This window comes from Sus scrofa, chromosome 1 (genome assembly GCF_000003025.6).
Source record: "Sus scrofa isolate TJ Tabasco breed Duroc chromosome 1, Sscrofa11.1, whole genome shotgun sequence".
NCBI classification, from domain to species: Eukaryota; Metazoa; Chordata; class Mammalia; order Artiodactyla; family Suidae; genus Sus; species Sus scrofa.
Window position 1 is genome coordinate 71,629,256 of NC_010443.5, and position 17,719 is coordinate 71,646,974.

General features: G+C 43.2%; 1 protein-coding gene across 2 annotated transcripts in view; it reads right to left on the minus strand.

The window, feature by feature from the left end:
- Positions 1-17,719, minus strand: part of PREP (prolyl endopeptidase) — a 531,010-nt gene that overhangs the window by 132,957 nt on the left and 380,334 nt on the right. The window contains 2 exon segments of one of the 2 annotated variants that reach the window (NM_001004050.1): positions 1,470-1,544; positions 6,654-6,890. In NM_001004050.1, the coding sequence (NP_001004050.1) occupies positions 1,470-1,544; positions 6,654-6,698 (120 nt within the window). In that variant the 5' untranslated portion in view covers positions 6,699-6,890. 2 annotated transcript variants of the gene reach the window in all.

Below are 17,719 nucleotides of genomic sequence, written 5' to 3' on the forward strand. Positions count from 1 at the left end.
TTGAAGGGAATTAGGAAAGGGAGAGAATGAAGGGTAATGTGCTTGCTTTAAGGACAGAGTTAAGGGACGAAGTTTTAAGAGCTTCTGCAGCGGGGAGGGGAGAGAAATGCTCGTTGTGAAGAACAAATGAGGGCAGCAGAGAGGAAGGCAGGTGGGCCAGTGCTGTGGGACCAAGGAAGAAGAGAAGACGACCTGGAATTTACCCTGCGAGGAGGAACCTCTTTCTAACTCTACCTTCTCTTCCACGTATCATCCTGCCCAGCTAATAAGCCCTTCACCCCGCTCTGTTCCTGGTCAAGTTTCTTCTCAAAAACATCAAGGCGGGGGAATCTGCAGCCCCACTGACAACAGAACGTGTGTGCTGGTGTAAGGAGTGGGCAAGGGCGAGGAAAGCATCCCCAGCCCACGAGCCAGGTCCACATCAGGAGGGAATATCTTCCTGGCAAATGAGTTGCCTTGGAAATCTGAGTTCAGTTCTCCAGAGAACACTGGTATATATGGTGGCAAGGGACCACAGGATACTGGAGTAGTTTTTAGAAGCTAGCCTAGAAAACCACTCAGCATGCATTTAACATTTTTTTTTTTTTAATGGCAAATGTACTCTGGGATTTTAAAGAAGCTCAAACTTCTGCAATGTTGAGCATATCAGAAACTGTACACTTACTCCTACGTATTCAGCTGATATATAAATACATTTACACATAAAAGAGTCAAGGAACTTGAAGTGGTCGGGAGAAACTCCATTCCCTGATCCAGACAAACTTAACTAACCACATATGGTATATGTAAATGATGAATCCCAAATGGCAAGTCCCAGGCACGCCAAGGACATGGGCTATGGCACTTAGAGGAAAGCTCATTAATGAAGACTTCAGCTCGAAATACTACACATTTCCCCAAAAGAATAGGAAAGCTTCATATTTTTAGACAGAGCAGAAGATTCTCCCCTTCCACCCATTACTCCTATAAAATATAAGAAGATACTTACAATTTAGTTTACTTATAATTTAGTTGTTTTACTGTTGTTGCATTAAAATCAATAAGTAATCCAAGACCAACACTGAGTTTTCAAGAGCTGATATATAAGGACATATCTTTCAATATATAAGATTTTCTCTCCTTTGGAAAAAAAATATTATTAGGCAAAAATCACATGATTGTTCCCTATGTTTTCATTTTTCTTTGGTAAAAATCAGTTTTCCCTCTTTCAAATATTTTCATTTCAAATATTGGTTAATCGGTATCCCTGTAAACCACAACCACTTTTCAAAACAGTTACTTGATCTTCTTTGAGGCTGAAAACGCTTTCACCGTTTTCCCCACAGATCATTTCACAGAAAGCTGTAGTGCCACTCCACAGCACAGAACTCAGGGAGATACTAGGAAGGAAAAGCCATGGTTACTGAGGTCTAGGGTTTGGTCCTAACTAGGAAGGCTGCCTTATCTTTAATCATAAACCCTCAATTTACCTTCGTCTGCTCGCTGTCTGGGTCTTCAAGCCAAGCGTAAGGGTCACAGACTTTATGTCCATGATAATCCTGGATCTGCAAAAGACAAAATGTGGTATTAGATCAGCAGTGTCTAAACCCAATTAAATTAGTACTTTCTGAATGTGGTGGAGAGATAGGAAAGGGGCAGAGAGAAACACTCCACTTGGCTCACTGGCAATGTGTCTGCCCAAATTACCACATGAACCGAAGTTGGCAGGTTCTCAAAGGTGCCAAGCCACCCATCATGAAAAGAACGTTTTCGCTGGAGAGGGAAGAAAGATGAAAGGTCAGAAGAGAAACGGCTCTGTCTGTACAACACAAAACAAAGACCTGCCGCTGTGCTAAAGAAACTTGAAAACGTGCTGTCAGTGGCAGAGCACAAAACTACACAATGCAGTGGAGACTCAGGAAGGGCAGCCTTGGGAGGGGCCCCCACACACGTGCGTGCACACTGCCCTGTTCTGGCTAGGCTGACTGATGATTAGAAAATCTCCCACAAGGTACAGTATGATCAGTTTCACCTTTAAGTCTAAACTGCCAAAAAGCAAGTAACTAAGTATAACGATGCTAACTGACATCAGCTGAAAAAGCTGACACGTGCAATGAAAGAACATTTCTAAAATCGAAGCCTTTCTTCCCTTCAGTGCACTGTTATGAAATGCTTTCTTTCACTGGGTAGAGAAGGAGATACGGCACCACCCATTCGGACTACCCTGATATTTGATGAAATAAAAATGCTGAGTGTGAGAGCAGGGCCTGACTGAGGGGAAGCCTGGGGAGCAGTCACTGGGGCTGATCTTCAGAACCATGCGGGAGCTTCTGAGAAACCAAATTCCTGGGCCTGGCCTCAGAGACTGACCAAGACTGGAAGAGCAAGTGGCAGTCACCACTCCCCAGGTATTCATGCCTAAAGAAACTATCCACAGGTAAATGCTGTTACAAAACCTCTCCATCTCATACTAAGGCAATTCACCTAATTAGATGAAACCACACAGACAGGGTCTTTCTAATCAAGACTCTCTTAACAACTCTTTCTGGTTAAGGCTTCTGGCGTGAGGTTGTCTGGAAGAATACCAGTGTCTGGGCTGAAATTTGCATCTGTCTCCTTGCTTTGTTTTATACCCCAAGGGAAAGGCTAGTCCTGAAGCAAAAGTGAACATTCTCCTGGAAAAGGAAAACCTGCTGATTCTACAGCTGGTCAAAACTTCAGTGTGGCTGCTGACCAACTGAGAAAGTCTCACCTAGTGTCAAACCCCCAGCCTTCTGCAAGGGGTCAGCATATGTTTCCTCACCTGGTGCCAGGGGTGAGAGTACCTGGGGAAATGCACACCTAGACAAAGGAGTGGTTCAGGAGGAAGACGGGACTGTTCTCAGCAAACAACAACTGACAAGTGCAAGGGACATAAAACCAGATGGAAACCTTCCTCCAATGACCAATTTTCAATCCTTACCAAAATCCTCTCCAGCTGATTATCATCCCTGAAATAAAGCTTTCTGTTATGTCCTATCATCTTCAAGTCTCTTACATTTTACACACCTTGAAATGGTTACAGAATGTTTACAATAACTATCTTTCCTCTGACAACAAGAAATCAGAAAAATTTAACCTTGTAACAGATCTTCTCATCCAGGAGCAATGGCAGGCACAAGATGGCCACATGCCCAGGGCGACGTGAAGTTCAAAATCAGCACTGTGACCCAAAGCAATCTGCCAACAGCTTTTCCCCAAATACTCCTCGGAAGGGATGGACCAGGCACTCAAAAATGTTCCTCGATTATGATGCTACTAAAACTCAGACATATCCAGAGGCTTAACTTTCCACAAAGAAGAGGAAAAAATTAACTGCAAATCACATTAGTTTTATGACGAAGTGAAGGTATTGCCAAGTGCTGGACCCAAAGCAAGGAACATTTGTTGAATATTCACATTGTTGTGCTGGATGTTTTAAAGCAACTTTATAAGAGAGTTGATGATATTCCTATTTTACAGACTTAAGATTGCAATTCACAGAGTTTGGAAGGGTAAAGGATTTACTGTTTATTTAGAGATCACTGTGAGTTCAACATTGCACCATAGTTATATTATCTGATCTGGTCCTCACCGTGAGGTTATTACCAATTCATTTTCCAGATGAGGAAACTGAAGCTTTGGAGCTAAAGCAATGGATAAGGGTCAGACTGTTAATCAGCAGAAGGGAGGGATGTGACTTATACTGAGCCTACCCCAAAGCCTATGGACTTAACCTCTTGCTAAAGAAGGCCAGTTGTGGACTGGCAGGTGCACAGCCAGACCCTAACTCAGAAACCCAGTGCATCCTACACATACTGCCTCCTGAAAGGTGTTTGTCTCTGAGCAAACAGCCCCATCTTCCCAGAACCAGCATTATTATTTAGAGCAGGCTGAGGTCAGTTACTGAGCAGACATTTTTAACCAGGACAAGAAAGTGATTTTCTCCAGGACAATCCCAGGAACCAAGTGCCCCCCACCCACCTGCTCCCTACATTTTTCTTTTACAAGACCATGCCCCACAAATAGGGTGGTCTCACAGCCACATTCCCTGAACACAAGCTGTGCAGTATCTGATTTGCCCATCTGATTTAAGTTTGCAAACCATTCCTCATCTTCCCAAGAGTCTTTAAAAGTAGAGTCCTGATAAGACACTGTTACTATACAAAAGTTTACCTGTATTGTTCAACAGCTTGCCTGTGGCCTTTAGAACAAAACGCAGACTTGTACACACAGCAGGCAGAACCCATCAAACGTGGCCCCATTTTCTCTTTTCTTTTTTTTCCTTTCCAGCCCCCATCCAAGCTTATCCACCCATAGATGTTCTGGTCACAGCGGCTTTTCTGCTATCTAAAACAAATGCAATTCCGTAACTGTCCAACCTACATAACTATGGCTTTATTTTAACTCACACAGCCAAGAATGGACTTTTTACCTTATTCAACTGGCCAACTCCCAGGTTCAATTCATTCAGTGTCTCCTCCTCCTGATGGCAATCAATCCCATTCTTCTGTGTTCTCTAAGCATCCTACTTGCTCTTCTAACCCCAGCAGCAGGCCTGACTTCCCTGACAGTAACACTCTTGGGGGATGGGCAACAGATTACACTGGAAAGGCATGGTTTTCAAAAATCTCACTAAAGCAGAAGTCCACTGAAAACTGCTTCGACCCCACAGTTCAGCAGGAGACTGCCCCCTATGTGGCTGGAAGGTAAACAAGAGAGACAGAGAGCTACAGCAATCTCTAGCACCTGCTGGAGAGAAACAACCCATTCTAGACATCAAGGCTACAATTTGAGCAAATGCATTAAGTCAAGCCCGGGGCTTAGAAATCAGGGCTCTGTCACAGGAAAAAGGTATCCAACTTAGGATCTCAGGGCTGGGATAAGTACATTGTGTGATGCACTGAGCTGAACCAGAACTACATGGCCATGAGGCTTATCATTAGTTCTTTGATGAAAAGGAATTGGAGAGTATTAAAATCCACAGTACAGCCTTTTGAGTTTATTCACAATATTTTTGATGGCTTCATAAAATCTTCACTTAGCCCTTCCAGAACTGTTAAACATAGATAAATGAACTACAGAATTTTGGTAACCCCAAAAGGGAAAAACTAAGCAACAACCACCACCACCCCACCCCGTCAAAAACAAAACAAATCTAAAATGGCACTTGTCAACCCACATGATGGGTAGTTCTTTATAGTTTTACCTCTCCTGAAAACTCAAAAGATTCTCAAGAACCAAACTGAGAAATGCCTGGCTTCCCATTACTAAAATCTGGCACTGCAGGGCTAGACCATCATGTTAATGAATGAATAATATTCTCAGTACAGAAGCAAGTAAGTTCTGTGGTTAGCCAAGTCATCCCTAATAGTTCATACTATTAGGGAGGGAAGGCCTGTAGCAACAACTAAGTGATCTGCCAAAGGGCATCCAGTGAGTGAGTGACAAAACCAGAACTAGCGTTCAGGTCTTCTTATTTGGTTTGTCCTCTTTTTCATTCTGGCTGGATCACTTTACTCCCCTACACAAAGGCCACAACTCTTTCAACCACAGGGATAGAGCTTCTTGGGCTGATAGAGTAAATTTAATAAGCAAGCAGCTGAACAGACTGAGAAAACATGGTTACCAGATGGCCACAGGTCAAAGAAAGCAGGAATGCATCAGTGCCACTTGGAAGTCTTAATTGAAAACAATATGTCCTTTACTCTAAAGCCCCGGTACCCTTTACCCCCAAATGAGATGCGCTTTAATGTACAGACTTTCTGGCATAAATCGGGCCAAAGCAAGCAGAAAAACAAACAAAAACAAAAATTAGAACTATATTATGCAAAAATCTTTTTATTCGGATTCTATTTTAAGTAATCCGAGGAATTTACCTTTTCCTAAGAGAATCAGGCCAACAACATTTGAATTTTTTCCAGTTCCTAAAATGCCAAACTAATTTTTACACACAAAAAAAGTGTTTGCCCAGAATTCCACCCAGGGGATCTCAACAGTGACCCTGAGCTCACGGACAGCTTAGGTAAATGGTGGGCAACCCCCGCAATAGGCAAAACTTCATCCTGAAAAAAGCCATCCTCTCTCCCTTCTAAGACCTCCTCTCACCCCCATCAACTAACTCCTGCTCCTGTTTAGGAACACTTGGATCAGCACTACCGGGCCCTGCATTCCCAGCACCCGCAGCCCAGCACCTGGCCAGGGACAGGGTAAGCGCTCCACACACGTTTTAAAATCGAATGAATGAACTTCAACTCTAAGTGTTTTTATTTCGTAAGTTGAAAAAGTTTGCTTTTGTTTTAAGATTGTACATAATCTGCATGCACAAACACTTTGTCTCCCTACCATATTGAAGCAAAAGCCTCCTCTGCTAAAAAGCAGTGACACGTTCTGTCTTCCCGCTCCCTTAAGACGCCCATTCCCACCTGGGCGTCTGCCCTTGACCCCGCGGATTGCAGGAAGCGGCCCTGCGGGCTGACCACGGGCTCAGCCAGCCAGCAGACGGAGGGTGACGGCCACCAGGGCCCCCGCGGCTCGGGAGGAGCCCAGCGCCCCCCGCCGGGTCTCGCAAACAAAGGCCGAGGGGGAGGGGAGGGCGTAGGGGGCGAGGGGCCGCGAGTGGTGGGGAGAGGGCCGCGCACCGCTGGGGTACTCACGGCGGTCTCGTCGCGGTACACGTCGGGGTACTGGAAGGACAGCATGGCTGGGGGCGCGCGGGGGTGGCCTGGGGGGCGCGGACTCCGGAGCGATGTCTAGTGGGCCGGGCGGGCAGTGGGGCGAGATATGCGCTGGGGCCGGGCAGGCGGCGGTGGCGGCGGCAGCGAGCGGGCGGCTCTCGGTCAGGCCTCGCACGACCGGACCGGCGGCGCGGCGGCGAGGACGTGAGGGAAGCAGGAAGCAGCTGTCGGCGAGGCCCGGAGCCCCTCCCCGGCGGGCGGGCCCAGAGGCTGCGGCGGCGGCAAGAGGGAGCGGGCGGCGCCTTGCGTGCGCCAGGCCGGGCGCACAGCTCCCTCTGCAGGAACGCCGGCCGCGCCCGCGCCCGCGCCGCCCGGGCCCACGGACCACTGCGCCTGGCGCGCGTCGCACCCACGCCCGAGCCACCGCACCAGACACCCCGTCACGGCGCCGGCCACACGCCGGCCGGGGACACGCCCAACACGCCGCCCCCGGCCCACAGCGCCCGCCACACGTGCGGTCACGCCGGCGAGCCCACCACGCCCCCTCCCTCTCCCGCCCCGCCCCCTCCGAGTCTCCCCGCTGCCGCTTAGCTGCAGCCAAGCTCGCTGCCCGCCCTCCTCCCTGAGCAGAAGGAACAGCAGGGTTTGCTTACTCGATCCCCCCATCTTCCTATTCCCGGGCTGAGAAGGGGCCTCGCCCCCGCGTTGAAAGCGGAGGGCTTGAGATGACCTAGTTTCCACCGCCTGTGGCTCTGGACTTGGAAAGGAAGGAATAATGGATCATGAGGACCAGGAAGGAAACACATCTCTCCTCTCCTGAGCACCCCTGGAGGGCGCTGGGTAGTTGGGCATCCGCACCGTGGAGGTGGGATGAGGCGTGGGTAGGACGACGGTTGAGCCCTTATCTGAGGTTTGCCAGTTGAAAGGGGACAGAGGTGGGAAGACTGGAAATCATCTTGGGTCTTTTGTTCATCCTACTGGTTCTTTTATCCCTTTCCTGCGTTTGTTGATTGAGCATCTTTTATCATGTATTAGATGCTTGACCTCAAACCTATGAAATTTTAATAGTTAGATTTACTCATCGTCGGCCTAGTGATAGGAGTTCTGGTCTTGCTTTCTGGACCATCGAAAAGAAGCTTTATGGCTCCAGTTATCATAGTTGGAGTGTGTGTCAATGTGTTTTGTACTCCTGGCTTCTTAAAAGTCCTGGGAGGAGGGCAGGGGTGTGACAAGAAAGTCGTTCAGGTCCTGAATTCCAGGTGGCCGAGGTAATTACTGTGACCTTGTGTCTTCTGTCCTTTTTATTATCATCCCAGTTCCGTGCCTCACCGGTAGGTCAGTGTTTTTGTTCAGGTTGGGGTGTTTGATAATCATGTTTCACAGTTGTTTCCAGACCCACCCTTCTTGAGCAACTTGAGAATCCTCAGTTCTGGGAGAGCTCACACTATTGATGCCCACTTTGTAAAAAAAACAAAACACAGGGACTTAGCATTCTGCAGCCCAGTCACCACTCCTTGCCTTGCTTGCCTGTCACCTGGCCCAAGGGCTGCCAGGCCTTGCTATTGCTTCTGCAACTTGTGGGGGTTTTAAGAGTAACCCAGGAATACCTGGCCCAGTAAATCCCCTAACAACAGCAACAACAGTAATGGTTAATGTTTATTGAGTGCTTCTAATATGCCAGGAAATTACCTTATTTAAACTTTATGAGATAAGAACTAATAGTATCCTGATTTTACAGTTGAGGAAAACTGGGGCTGCCTTTAGCCCAGGACTTCACAAGGGGGGGGGGGCGATATTCAAGATTCCAACCCAGGTCACTCTGATGCCCTCCTTCTTCCTAAATAGGTAGGACTCTGGTCTAAAGCACACCTGTTAGTAGGTGAAACTTCCCTAGGACTTCATTTTATCAGGACCTAAGGTAGAAATGAGAGGAATTATGATTTCCAAAGGACAAGCCACATCTCAGGGATCATCCTCTGTTCCCTTCCAGGCAGTTATCCTGGTGCCCAGTACCTCTAGGCCCTGAAAGCCAAAGGTTTGTATGTGGCCCAGCAATAGGTAGTCTGCACCTGGAGTGATGTGCTTCCAAGAGGAGGACACCACAGCCCCATTCCCCTCCCGCCGGCCAGACTGATCGTCTGCTACCTTTGTTTACCATGTACTTGATATGCATTGTCTGCTTTAATCCTCCTTAACAAAGCCCATTTTGCAGATAAGGCAAAGGAATCTCAGCAGCTTTAAAGGAACTTGTCCGACGTTATCACACAGCTAGCAAGGTGGGTCAGCTCTACCTTGACCCTAGAAAATGAAGAGAAGTCAAGTATTTGGGCCATCTCAGACATGGAATTCTACCTCTAGAATAAGCGCCAGGGTGCCCTTTGACCTCTGCCACTGCACACCATTTCCAGGGGAGTTATAAAATTAACACTGACAACTCATGCTCTAAGCTAAAACAACCCATTCCTGCAACACAAGGCCTTTGGGGGATGGGGACCAGCAGAGATACAGAAGTGACCTCCAGGGAAGACAGCAGCCCCTTCTCTATTGCCTGACCTCAAACTTTGTAACCTACTTAGTTAACCAGAGTCACCCTCCCAAGGAGCCAGCTAGCGGTCATTTACTGATGCTTGGCTATCTCAACCCCACTGCAAGTTCTTCTCAAATACTACCCCCAACCAACCAGAGTGGATTTCTGGTAAATGCACAGGGATGCTTAGCCGAGGGGGTGAGTTCAGACAGAAATCCACTTCACTCTCCACTTGCCACCCTGTGCACGCAAGCACTGGCTGCATTCACCCAGAGTAAGGGGGGTCTTAATAGCCTCACAAAGGTCCACCAGCAAGGGGCTGCATCTGCTCAGGGGAAGCCTGTTTTTCTTAGTCACACAAGAGTGCCACCTTGTTAGCTAGCACCACTTAAAGACTGATGCTTCAGGTGCTTGCCTGGATAATCCATCCTTTAATTTGACTGGTTTCCAGGTAACCAGCTAACCTGACTAATTGGTGGAATGCAGTCATTTCTGATTACTTTCCCCCAAAGATTGATATTACTTTTTTCAGTGTGACATTTAATTAAAATTCATATATGTTACTGTGTCTCTAATCTCTGTGAAGCATCATGAAATGTGAAATAGTGCCTAGAATAAAAGTGAGGTTCCCTTCCTGGCCCTGCCACTGTTTCACTAGCTTTGAATGAGCCCTTATATCATCACTATTTTAAATCTACAACAGGGGAGAATTGGATCAGGTGGTTTCAAAGAATTCTAAGATTCTTTAGTTCTAATTAGGAACTCAGGTGAAGATGTAGGACCCTCAAAGCTAACTCTGGAATTAAGAACAAAATTGGGGGAAGGGGGGGTTCTCATTGTGTATCAATGGGTTAAGAACCTGACATAGTATCCATGAGGATGTGGGTTTGATCCATGGCCTTTCTCAGTGGATTAAGGATCCGAGGTGCCACAAGCTGCAGCTTAGATCTCAGAAGCAGCTCCAATTCGACCCCTAGCCTGGGAGCTTCCATATGCCACAGATGTGGCCATTAAAAAAAAAAAAAAGAAAAGAAAAGAATGAAATTTCCCTGGGGGAGTGCTGTCCATACCTTGTGGACAGATGAAACAGAGAGTAGGCAGTAATTGTCTATTTACCTGAAAGGGCTTTCTCTAGTTTTCTTCTGTTTTCAAACCATCTACAAGCACAGATTTGGCTCAGAGGTCATTGCTGGGCCTGTGGTTCTTACTAAATTCATAGATCTGGTTTTTTAGGAATTGTCAGTTTCCCTTCTAATAACCTTCTTTCAATATAGCCACGTGGTTAAAAGGATAGGTGAGGTGTCTGGAATTACAGCTCTGAAATCTCCACTCCCTCCTTCCCCTCTCAGCTTAATTCCTAATTGAATGAAATACCAGAATGAGAGAATAGGGCTGATTTAAATCCAGATAAAAAATTGGGGCAGAGAAAGTGGATCAAGAATGATTATGGAGTATTTTGCCACTTCAGTTCATGGAGTTTATTTATACCATTTTTAATGAGGCTCCCAAGTTAGGTATATTTCCAAATCAGGAGAGAGAAATCTTTTTCCTATTTTGTTATGAAGAGAAAAATCAGATGTGGCCCCCACATTTAAAATGAACTTGTTTCATTTAAGTAAAGAAAGATGAAATGATCTATTCATCTGTTTTAAAATTAGAACTTAGTACCTTTCAGTAAATACAATATGCAATACAGAAATGTGTCTGTTGAAAATTCTTGGCTGTAAAAGAAGAGAGCCAGGAGATTAGAAAGGAACGGAGAGAAAAAGAAAATGAGATAGACAAAGCAAGATAGACAGCAGCCTAGATTTTATGTGGTCAAGAACAGTAAAGATAAGCACAAAAATATAATATGGAGACATGATAAACACATGAAAATGCATGCAGAAAACCAGAGGTTGGACACATAGAGAGAGAGTCTTGTACAAAACAACACCTCATTATATGGCATTTAGAATGTTGGTGTTAAATTTTAAGGTCTTGTTGGAACCTTTACAACTCTGGGGTAATAATGATGGACCATTGGTGTTTTTCTCAGCTGAAAGTAAGCAGAGTATCTGATCTATACACAAGAGGTTCTTTGCCCTGTTCAGCACCTTTGGGTCTCCCTGGATTTATTGAGACGCAACCAGCCTGTTTTTCCATTTACTGCTGCTTCTCTCATGCAGTCCTCGCAAGTATCACCTTGAATGAGCTAATTCTAAAAACCAAGACTATCTGACTTGACATTTATGGTGTACCCAGTTCTCTATAGGCTGCAGCATAGTATTATGGCCTCTAATAAGCAATATGTACTGGGAAGCATTGGTCTGCGGCCCGTTATGCTCTGCACTTTGGTGATTCAGAATCCTGTAAAACCTAAAGAGTTTGGTGCCCAGCTGGTTAAGGGGTGTCTCAACCTCTGGGATAAGCGAAGTTCTCAAAACCCTCTTGGGTTGATAACTCACATTCCATTAAAAGGTAGCTAATAGAATTCCCAACTCTATACTGGCCTAACCATTTTCTGCCTTTTTTTTTGGGGGGGGGGGGAAGTAGAAAGAAAATTACTTTATTGTTTTTGTAAAAGTACTACATGGAGACTTCCAGTCTGGGCCATAGGCAACCTAAACAGTCCCTGCTAAAGAAAGAATTGGTACTGCAGTGTCAGGTGCCCAGGGACGCCTTGCGCACTCCCTCCAAACAGACTGGCTGTTAAAACATCCAGGAGAAAACTGTGGAAGCAATAGAGTCCCCAGGATAAGGGATTAATAGCCAGCATATATGAACAGTTCATACAACTCAACATCGGAAAATCAAACAACCCAATTAAAAAGTGGAAAGAAAGACTGAATAGTCATTTTTCCAAAGAGGAAATGCAGATGGCCAAGACGCACATGAAAATGTGCTCAGCATCGCTAATCAATAGAGAAATCCAAATCAATATCACGAGATGGCTCTTCACACATGTCAGAATGACCATCATCAAAAAAATTTACAAATAGCAAATGTTACTGAAGCTGTGTAGAAAAGGGATCCCTTGTACCCTGTTGGTGGGAATGTAAGTTGGTGCGAACACTGTGGGAAATAGTATGGATGTTTCTCAAAAAACTAAAAATAGAGCTGCCGTATGACTCTGCAGTTCTACTCCTGGGTATATTTCTAAAAAAAAAAAACAAAAATACTAATTTGAAAAGATACATGCACCTCAGTGCTCATAGCAGCGTTATTTAGCATTGCCAAAATATGAAAGCTACCTAAATGTCCAGATGAATGGATAAAAAAGAAATGCCCCCACACACACACACAATGGAATACTACTCAGCCATAAAAAAGAATGTAATTTTGCCATTTGCAACAACATGGATAGACCTAGAGTTAAGTATTATGCTGTGTGAAATAAGCCAGACAAAGCCGAATACTATATGATATCACTTACATGTGTAATCTAAAAAATACAACAAACTACTGAATATAACCAAAAAGAAGCAGACTCACAGAACAAGCTAGTTACCAGTAGGGAGGAGGAGGAGCAACATAAGAGTGAGGGAGTGGGCGGTACAAACTACTGGGTATAAGACAGGCTCAGGGGCGTAGTGTATAACATGGGGGATATAGCCGATAGTTTGTAATAACTATAAATGGAAAGTAACATTTTTTAATTGTTTTAAAAATTAGAACACAAAAAGAAACCCCAAAAGACTTGGGGAATGGATGAGGGGAGGAGGACAAGGTTTGAAGAACAGGATGGTTTCATGGTACAGCATGAGATTAGAGGTCTCAGAGCAGAGACCTTCAGGGGTGACAATTATGTAAGAATGCTGGCTCCCTTTCACTAGCATGATGCTGAATGCTTTCTATATGGACTGATCTGGAAGTAAAAGACTCTCTCTAGAAAAAATAATAAATCACTCATTTACTGAAAATAAAAGAAATATTAAAATACAAGTAAGAACAGGAGAAGGGGAAGCAAAGAGTCGCCAGGATTAAAAAAAAAAAAAAAAAGGGAAAGAAAACTCCAAGGAGCATCTTTTGCATCGCATTCTATGTAAATGTTACCCTCTGGAGTTGTGCCATGTAGTTTCCATGTACACACTCCAGAAAGACTGCCCTCAAAACAAATGACCGGGTACCTGCTGCATATGGAGATTCCCAGGCTAGGGGTCCAATCGGAGCTGTAGCCACCAGCCTATGCCACAGCCACAGCAACACAGGATCTGAGCCATGTCTGCAACCTATCCCACAGCTCATGGCAACGCCAGACCCCAACACTGAACAAGGCCGCAACCTCATGGTTTTTAGTCAGATTCATTAACCACTGAACCATGACAGAAACTCCTGAAGGCTACATTTCCTAAATGCCCTTCTGGCTTCTACTTGGTTCTGTCAGTGGAAGGAAACAGAGATGAGAAAAGATAGGAGGAGAGATGCTACTCTTTTTTGCATAGGTGCTGGCGATGGCAGGTACCTGCAGAGCCCACCAGGCTCCACTGCACAGTTGGGTCTGCAGTAGGGAACCTTTAGCAACTAAAGCATCAGCAGCAAATTTGCTGTTTCTAAAGGACTGTGGCCTCCCAGGCTCTTGCAGCATCAGTGGGGGTGCAGGCTATGGAGCAGTGGCAGTCATTAGTGACAGTGTGGCTGATGTAGCATCATGGGGTCTGCATGACACCACTTCTGCTTTTGCTCCTCCAACCTTAGGAGAAAGAGTGGCTCATGACAGGTTTGTTGTTGTTTGTTTGTTTTAAGGGAGGTACCTATAGCGTAAGTAAGTGCCCAGGCTGGGGTTGAATGGGAGCTGCTGCTGCCTGCCTACGCCACAGCCACAGCCACAGCCACAGCCACAGCAACACTGAATCCTTTAACCCTTTGAGTGAGGCCAAGGATGGAACCCGAATGCTTCCAGAGGAAACATTGGGTTCTTAACCCACTGAACCATAGCAGAAACTCCAACAGTTATTAATCTCTAGGTAACATCACCTTCCCGTTTCCAATCTTCTGGGCGAGTCATACTCACGTAACAGATTACTTGTACACCTGTTTTAAGATCTAGGATGGTTATTTTTTTTCTACCTAGACATTTTATATATAGGAATATGAACAAATAACAAGCAATATGATTAGACTCTCTGAGGGTTTTAAGTATTGGAAGGATCAAATACACAATATAGAATGCCAAGATATGAAATGTTTCAAGAAAAAATATCATACCCAGATTAGTGAGTTGAAAGAAAGTAGTAAAACGACTATTTGGATTTGGAAAAACAAAATATATCTTTCAGAAATGAAAAATAAATTGGTAAAATAGAAAATTGTGGATAGATTAAATATCAAATCGGAAAGGTGATTAATAAACTAGAAGATAACTCTTGGAGTTCCAATTGTGGCTCAGTGGGTTAAGAACTCAACTACTATCCATGTGGATGTGGGTTCAATTCCTGGCCTTGTTCAGTGGGTTAAGGATCTGGCATTGCTTCAAGCTGTAGCATAGGTCAAAGATGCCCCTCAGATCCCGCCTTGCTGTGGCTGTGACACAGGCCAGCATCTGCAGCTGGGATTCAGCCGCCAGCCTGAGAACTTCCATATGCTGTAACTACAGCCCTAAAAAATAAAAAAATAATGAAAGGTAGATCTGAGGAAGTGACACTAAGTGCAAAACAGAGAGATGAAGAGATGGAAAATATGAAAGGACAAATATTAAATATGATAGTAGAAAACCATTTGATCATCTCTATATTTTGAGAAAACAAAATTTCATACTCATTCATGAAAAAAAAAAATCTCGAAGAAAAGTAGAAATAGAAGAAAATGGCCTTACCCTGATTAAGGTAGCTATAAAAAAACAAAAAAGACCTAAAAAGCCAACCCCCAATACCGCAATCATTTTAAACATGGAAATATTGGAAGCATTCCCTGTATAACCTCAAAAGAAGAACAAACATGCTACAATCATCACCTCTACTCTACATTGCACTGGAGGATTAGAAAAGGGAAAATTAAACTGTCATTATTTTTATAGAACTGTTTCCTTAGAGAACAAAACTTCTGCCAAAAACTTACGCAAAATAATAAGAGAATTGCTCATTGTGGCTGGATATATAATCAATGTGCCAAAGTCAACTGTGTTTCTAGATACATGAACAAATAAACAGATATGTTAAATTTTTAATAAGACCTACTAACACTAGCAACAGAAAGTATAAGTTATCTGGGAATAAATCTGAAAAAAAGATCATAGAAAATTAGAATACTTTCCTAAAAGACTGAAAAAAAAAAACCTAAATAAATGGAGAACTATCCCATGTTGATGTGCTATATTTAACTTGAAAAGATATCAGTTGTCCGTAAGTTAATGTGTACATAGAATGCAACCACAGTTAAAAATCTCAATACTTTTATTTATTTATTTTTTGGTGGAACTCAACAAGCTGTTTCTATAATTTAAACAAAAGAATGAAAGGGTAAGAACTGTCAAAACATGTCAAAGGAAGGAGGACTTTCCTATCAGGAATTAATAAAAAGCTATTCAGACAAAAATTATAATTCAAAAAGATACATGCACCTGTATGTTCATAGAAGTACTATTTAAAATAGCCAAGAAACCACCTAAATGTCCATTGACAGACAGATGAATGAATAAAGAAGATATGGCATATATATACATATTCACAATATCTATATATCTCCATCTATATCTATATAAGGATATATACAACGAAATATTACTCAGCTGTAAGAAATAATAAAATAATGCCATTTATAGCAACATGGATGGAACTAGAGATTATCAAGTGAAGTAATTCAGGAAGAGAAAGACAGATCACTCCGATGTGGAATCTAAAATATGATGCAAATGAATGTATCTATGAAACAAAAACAGATTCACAGAGAATAGACTCGTGGCTGCCAAGGGGGAAAAGGGATGAGGGTGGAAAGGATTGGGAGTTTGTGATTAGAAAATTCAAACTATTATATACAAAGTGGATAAAAAACAAAGTCCTACTGTATCACACAGGGAACTATATTCAATATCCTGTGATAAACTATAATGGAAAAGAATATAAATATATATTTATAGGAGTTGCCATCATGGCTCAGTGGTTAGCAAATCCGACTAGGAACCATGAGGTTGTGGGTTCGATCCCTGGCCTTGCTCATTGGGTTAAGAATCTGACATTGCTGTGAGCTGTGGTGTAGGTTGCAGACATGGGTTGGATCCTGCGTTGCTGTGGCTCTGGCGTAGGCCGGCGGCTACAGCTCCAATTCGACCCCTAGCCTGGGAACTTCCACATGCCGTGGGAGTGGCCCGAGAAATGGCAAAAAGTCAAATATATATATATATATATTTATAACTGAATCACTTTGTTGTACAGCAGACATTAATGCAAGAGTATAAATAAATTATGCTTCAATTAAAAAAAATTTTTTTTTGCTTTTTTTTAGGCCACAACCATGGCATATGGAGATTCCCAGGCTAGGGGTCCAATTGGAGCTATAGCTGCCGGCCACACCACAGCCACGGCAACACCGGATCCTTAACCCACTGAGCAAGGCCAGGGATTGAACACGCAACCTCATGGTTCGTAGTCAGGTTCATTTCTGCTGAGCCACGACTCCAATGCTTCAATATAATTTAAAAAAAATTAATATGAAGCCACCCTAATTGAGATGCCATGGTACATGAACAGAGATAGAAAAATGGAATAGACCCAAAGAGCCACAAACATTTGCACAAATACAGGGAACTTTGTTATGTAACTCTGGTGCTACTGTACATTAGTGGAGAATAGAGTACAGCTGACCCTTGAACAACATGGGTGTCAACAACGCTGAGCCACTTATATGTGAATATACTGGAAAATTTTTTTGATTTGTAGCAATCGAACCCTGTAGCCCAGAAATAGCAAAAAAATTAGCAAAAAATTAAGAAAGGGATAGGTCATAAGAACATAAAATGTATGTAGTAGTAGTCTAGCCTTACAGAGGCATAAGTGATATTTAATATAAAATTAATAATGTGTTCATTTTCTTACTGTTTTATAACTTTGCTTTCAAAGAATTACGTTGCTGTAGAGTATGCCTCTCTCATAATTGGAGAAACTGTGTATCAATTCTCAGGCAAATTTTTTTTTTAAATAGCAATGTTTCCAACACTCTATTATTAATTAATTAATTACTATGACTGAAATACTGTATGCCATAAAATTTTATAATGATCCACTCATTAATATATAGGCGAGGCTATTGTGAAGCAATCATAATGCTTACACTAGGCTATACCACATTGAAGCTTTTTCATTTTAAATTCATGGTTATACCAATAAATAAATATGAATTTCTTTTTCATATTATCTTTTCATTTTTGAGGTCTAGTTTACTAATACATATATATATGTATATAACATACATAGTACTTTGTATCATGTAAGAGGATATTGATGTAGGTACTGAAAAACAGATCATCTTGCAAACAGATGATGTAAACTTATGGTATCAATAAATACACCAAAGTACTAAAAATCAACTTTCTCTGTCTTATAAT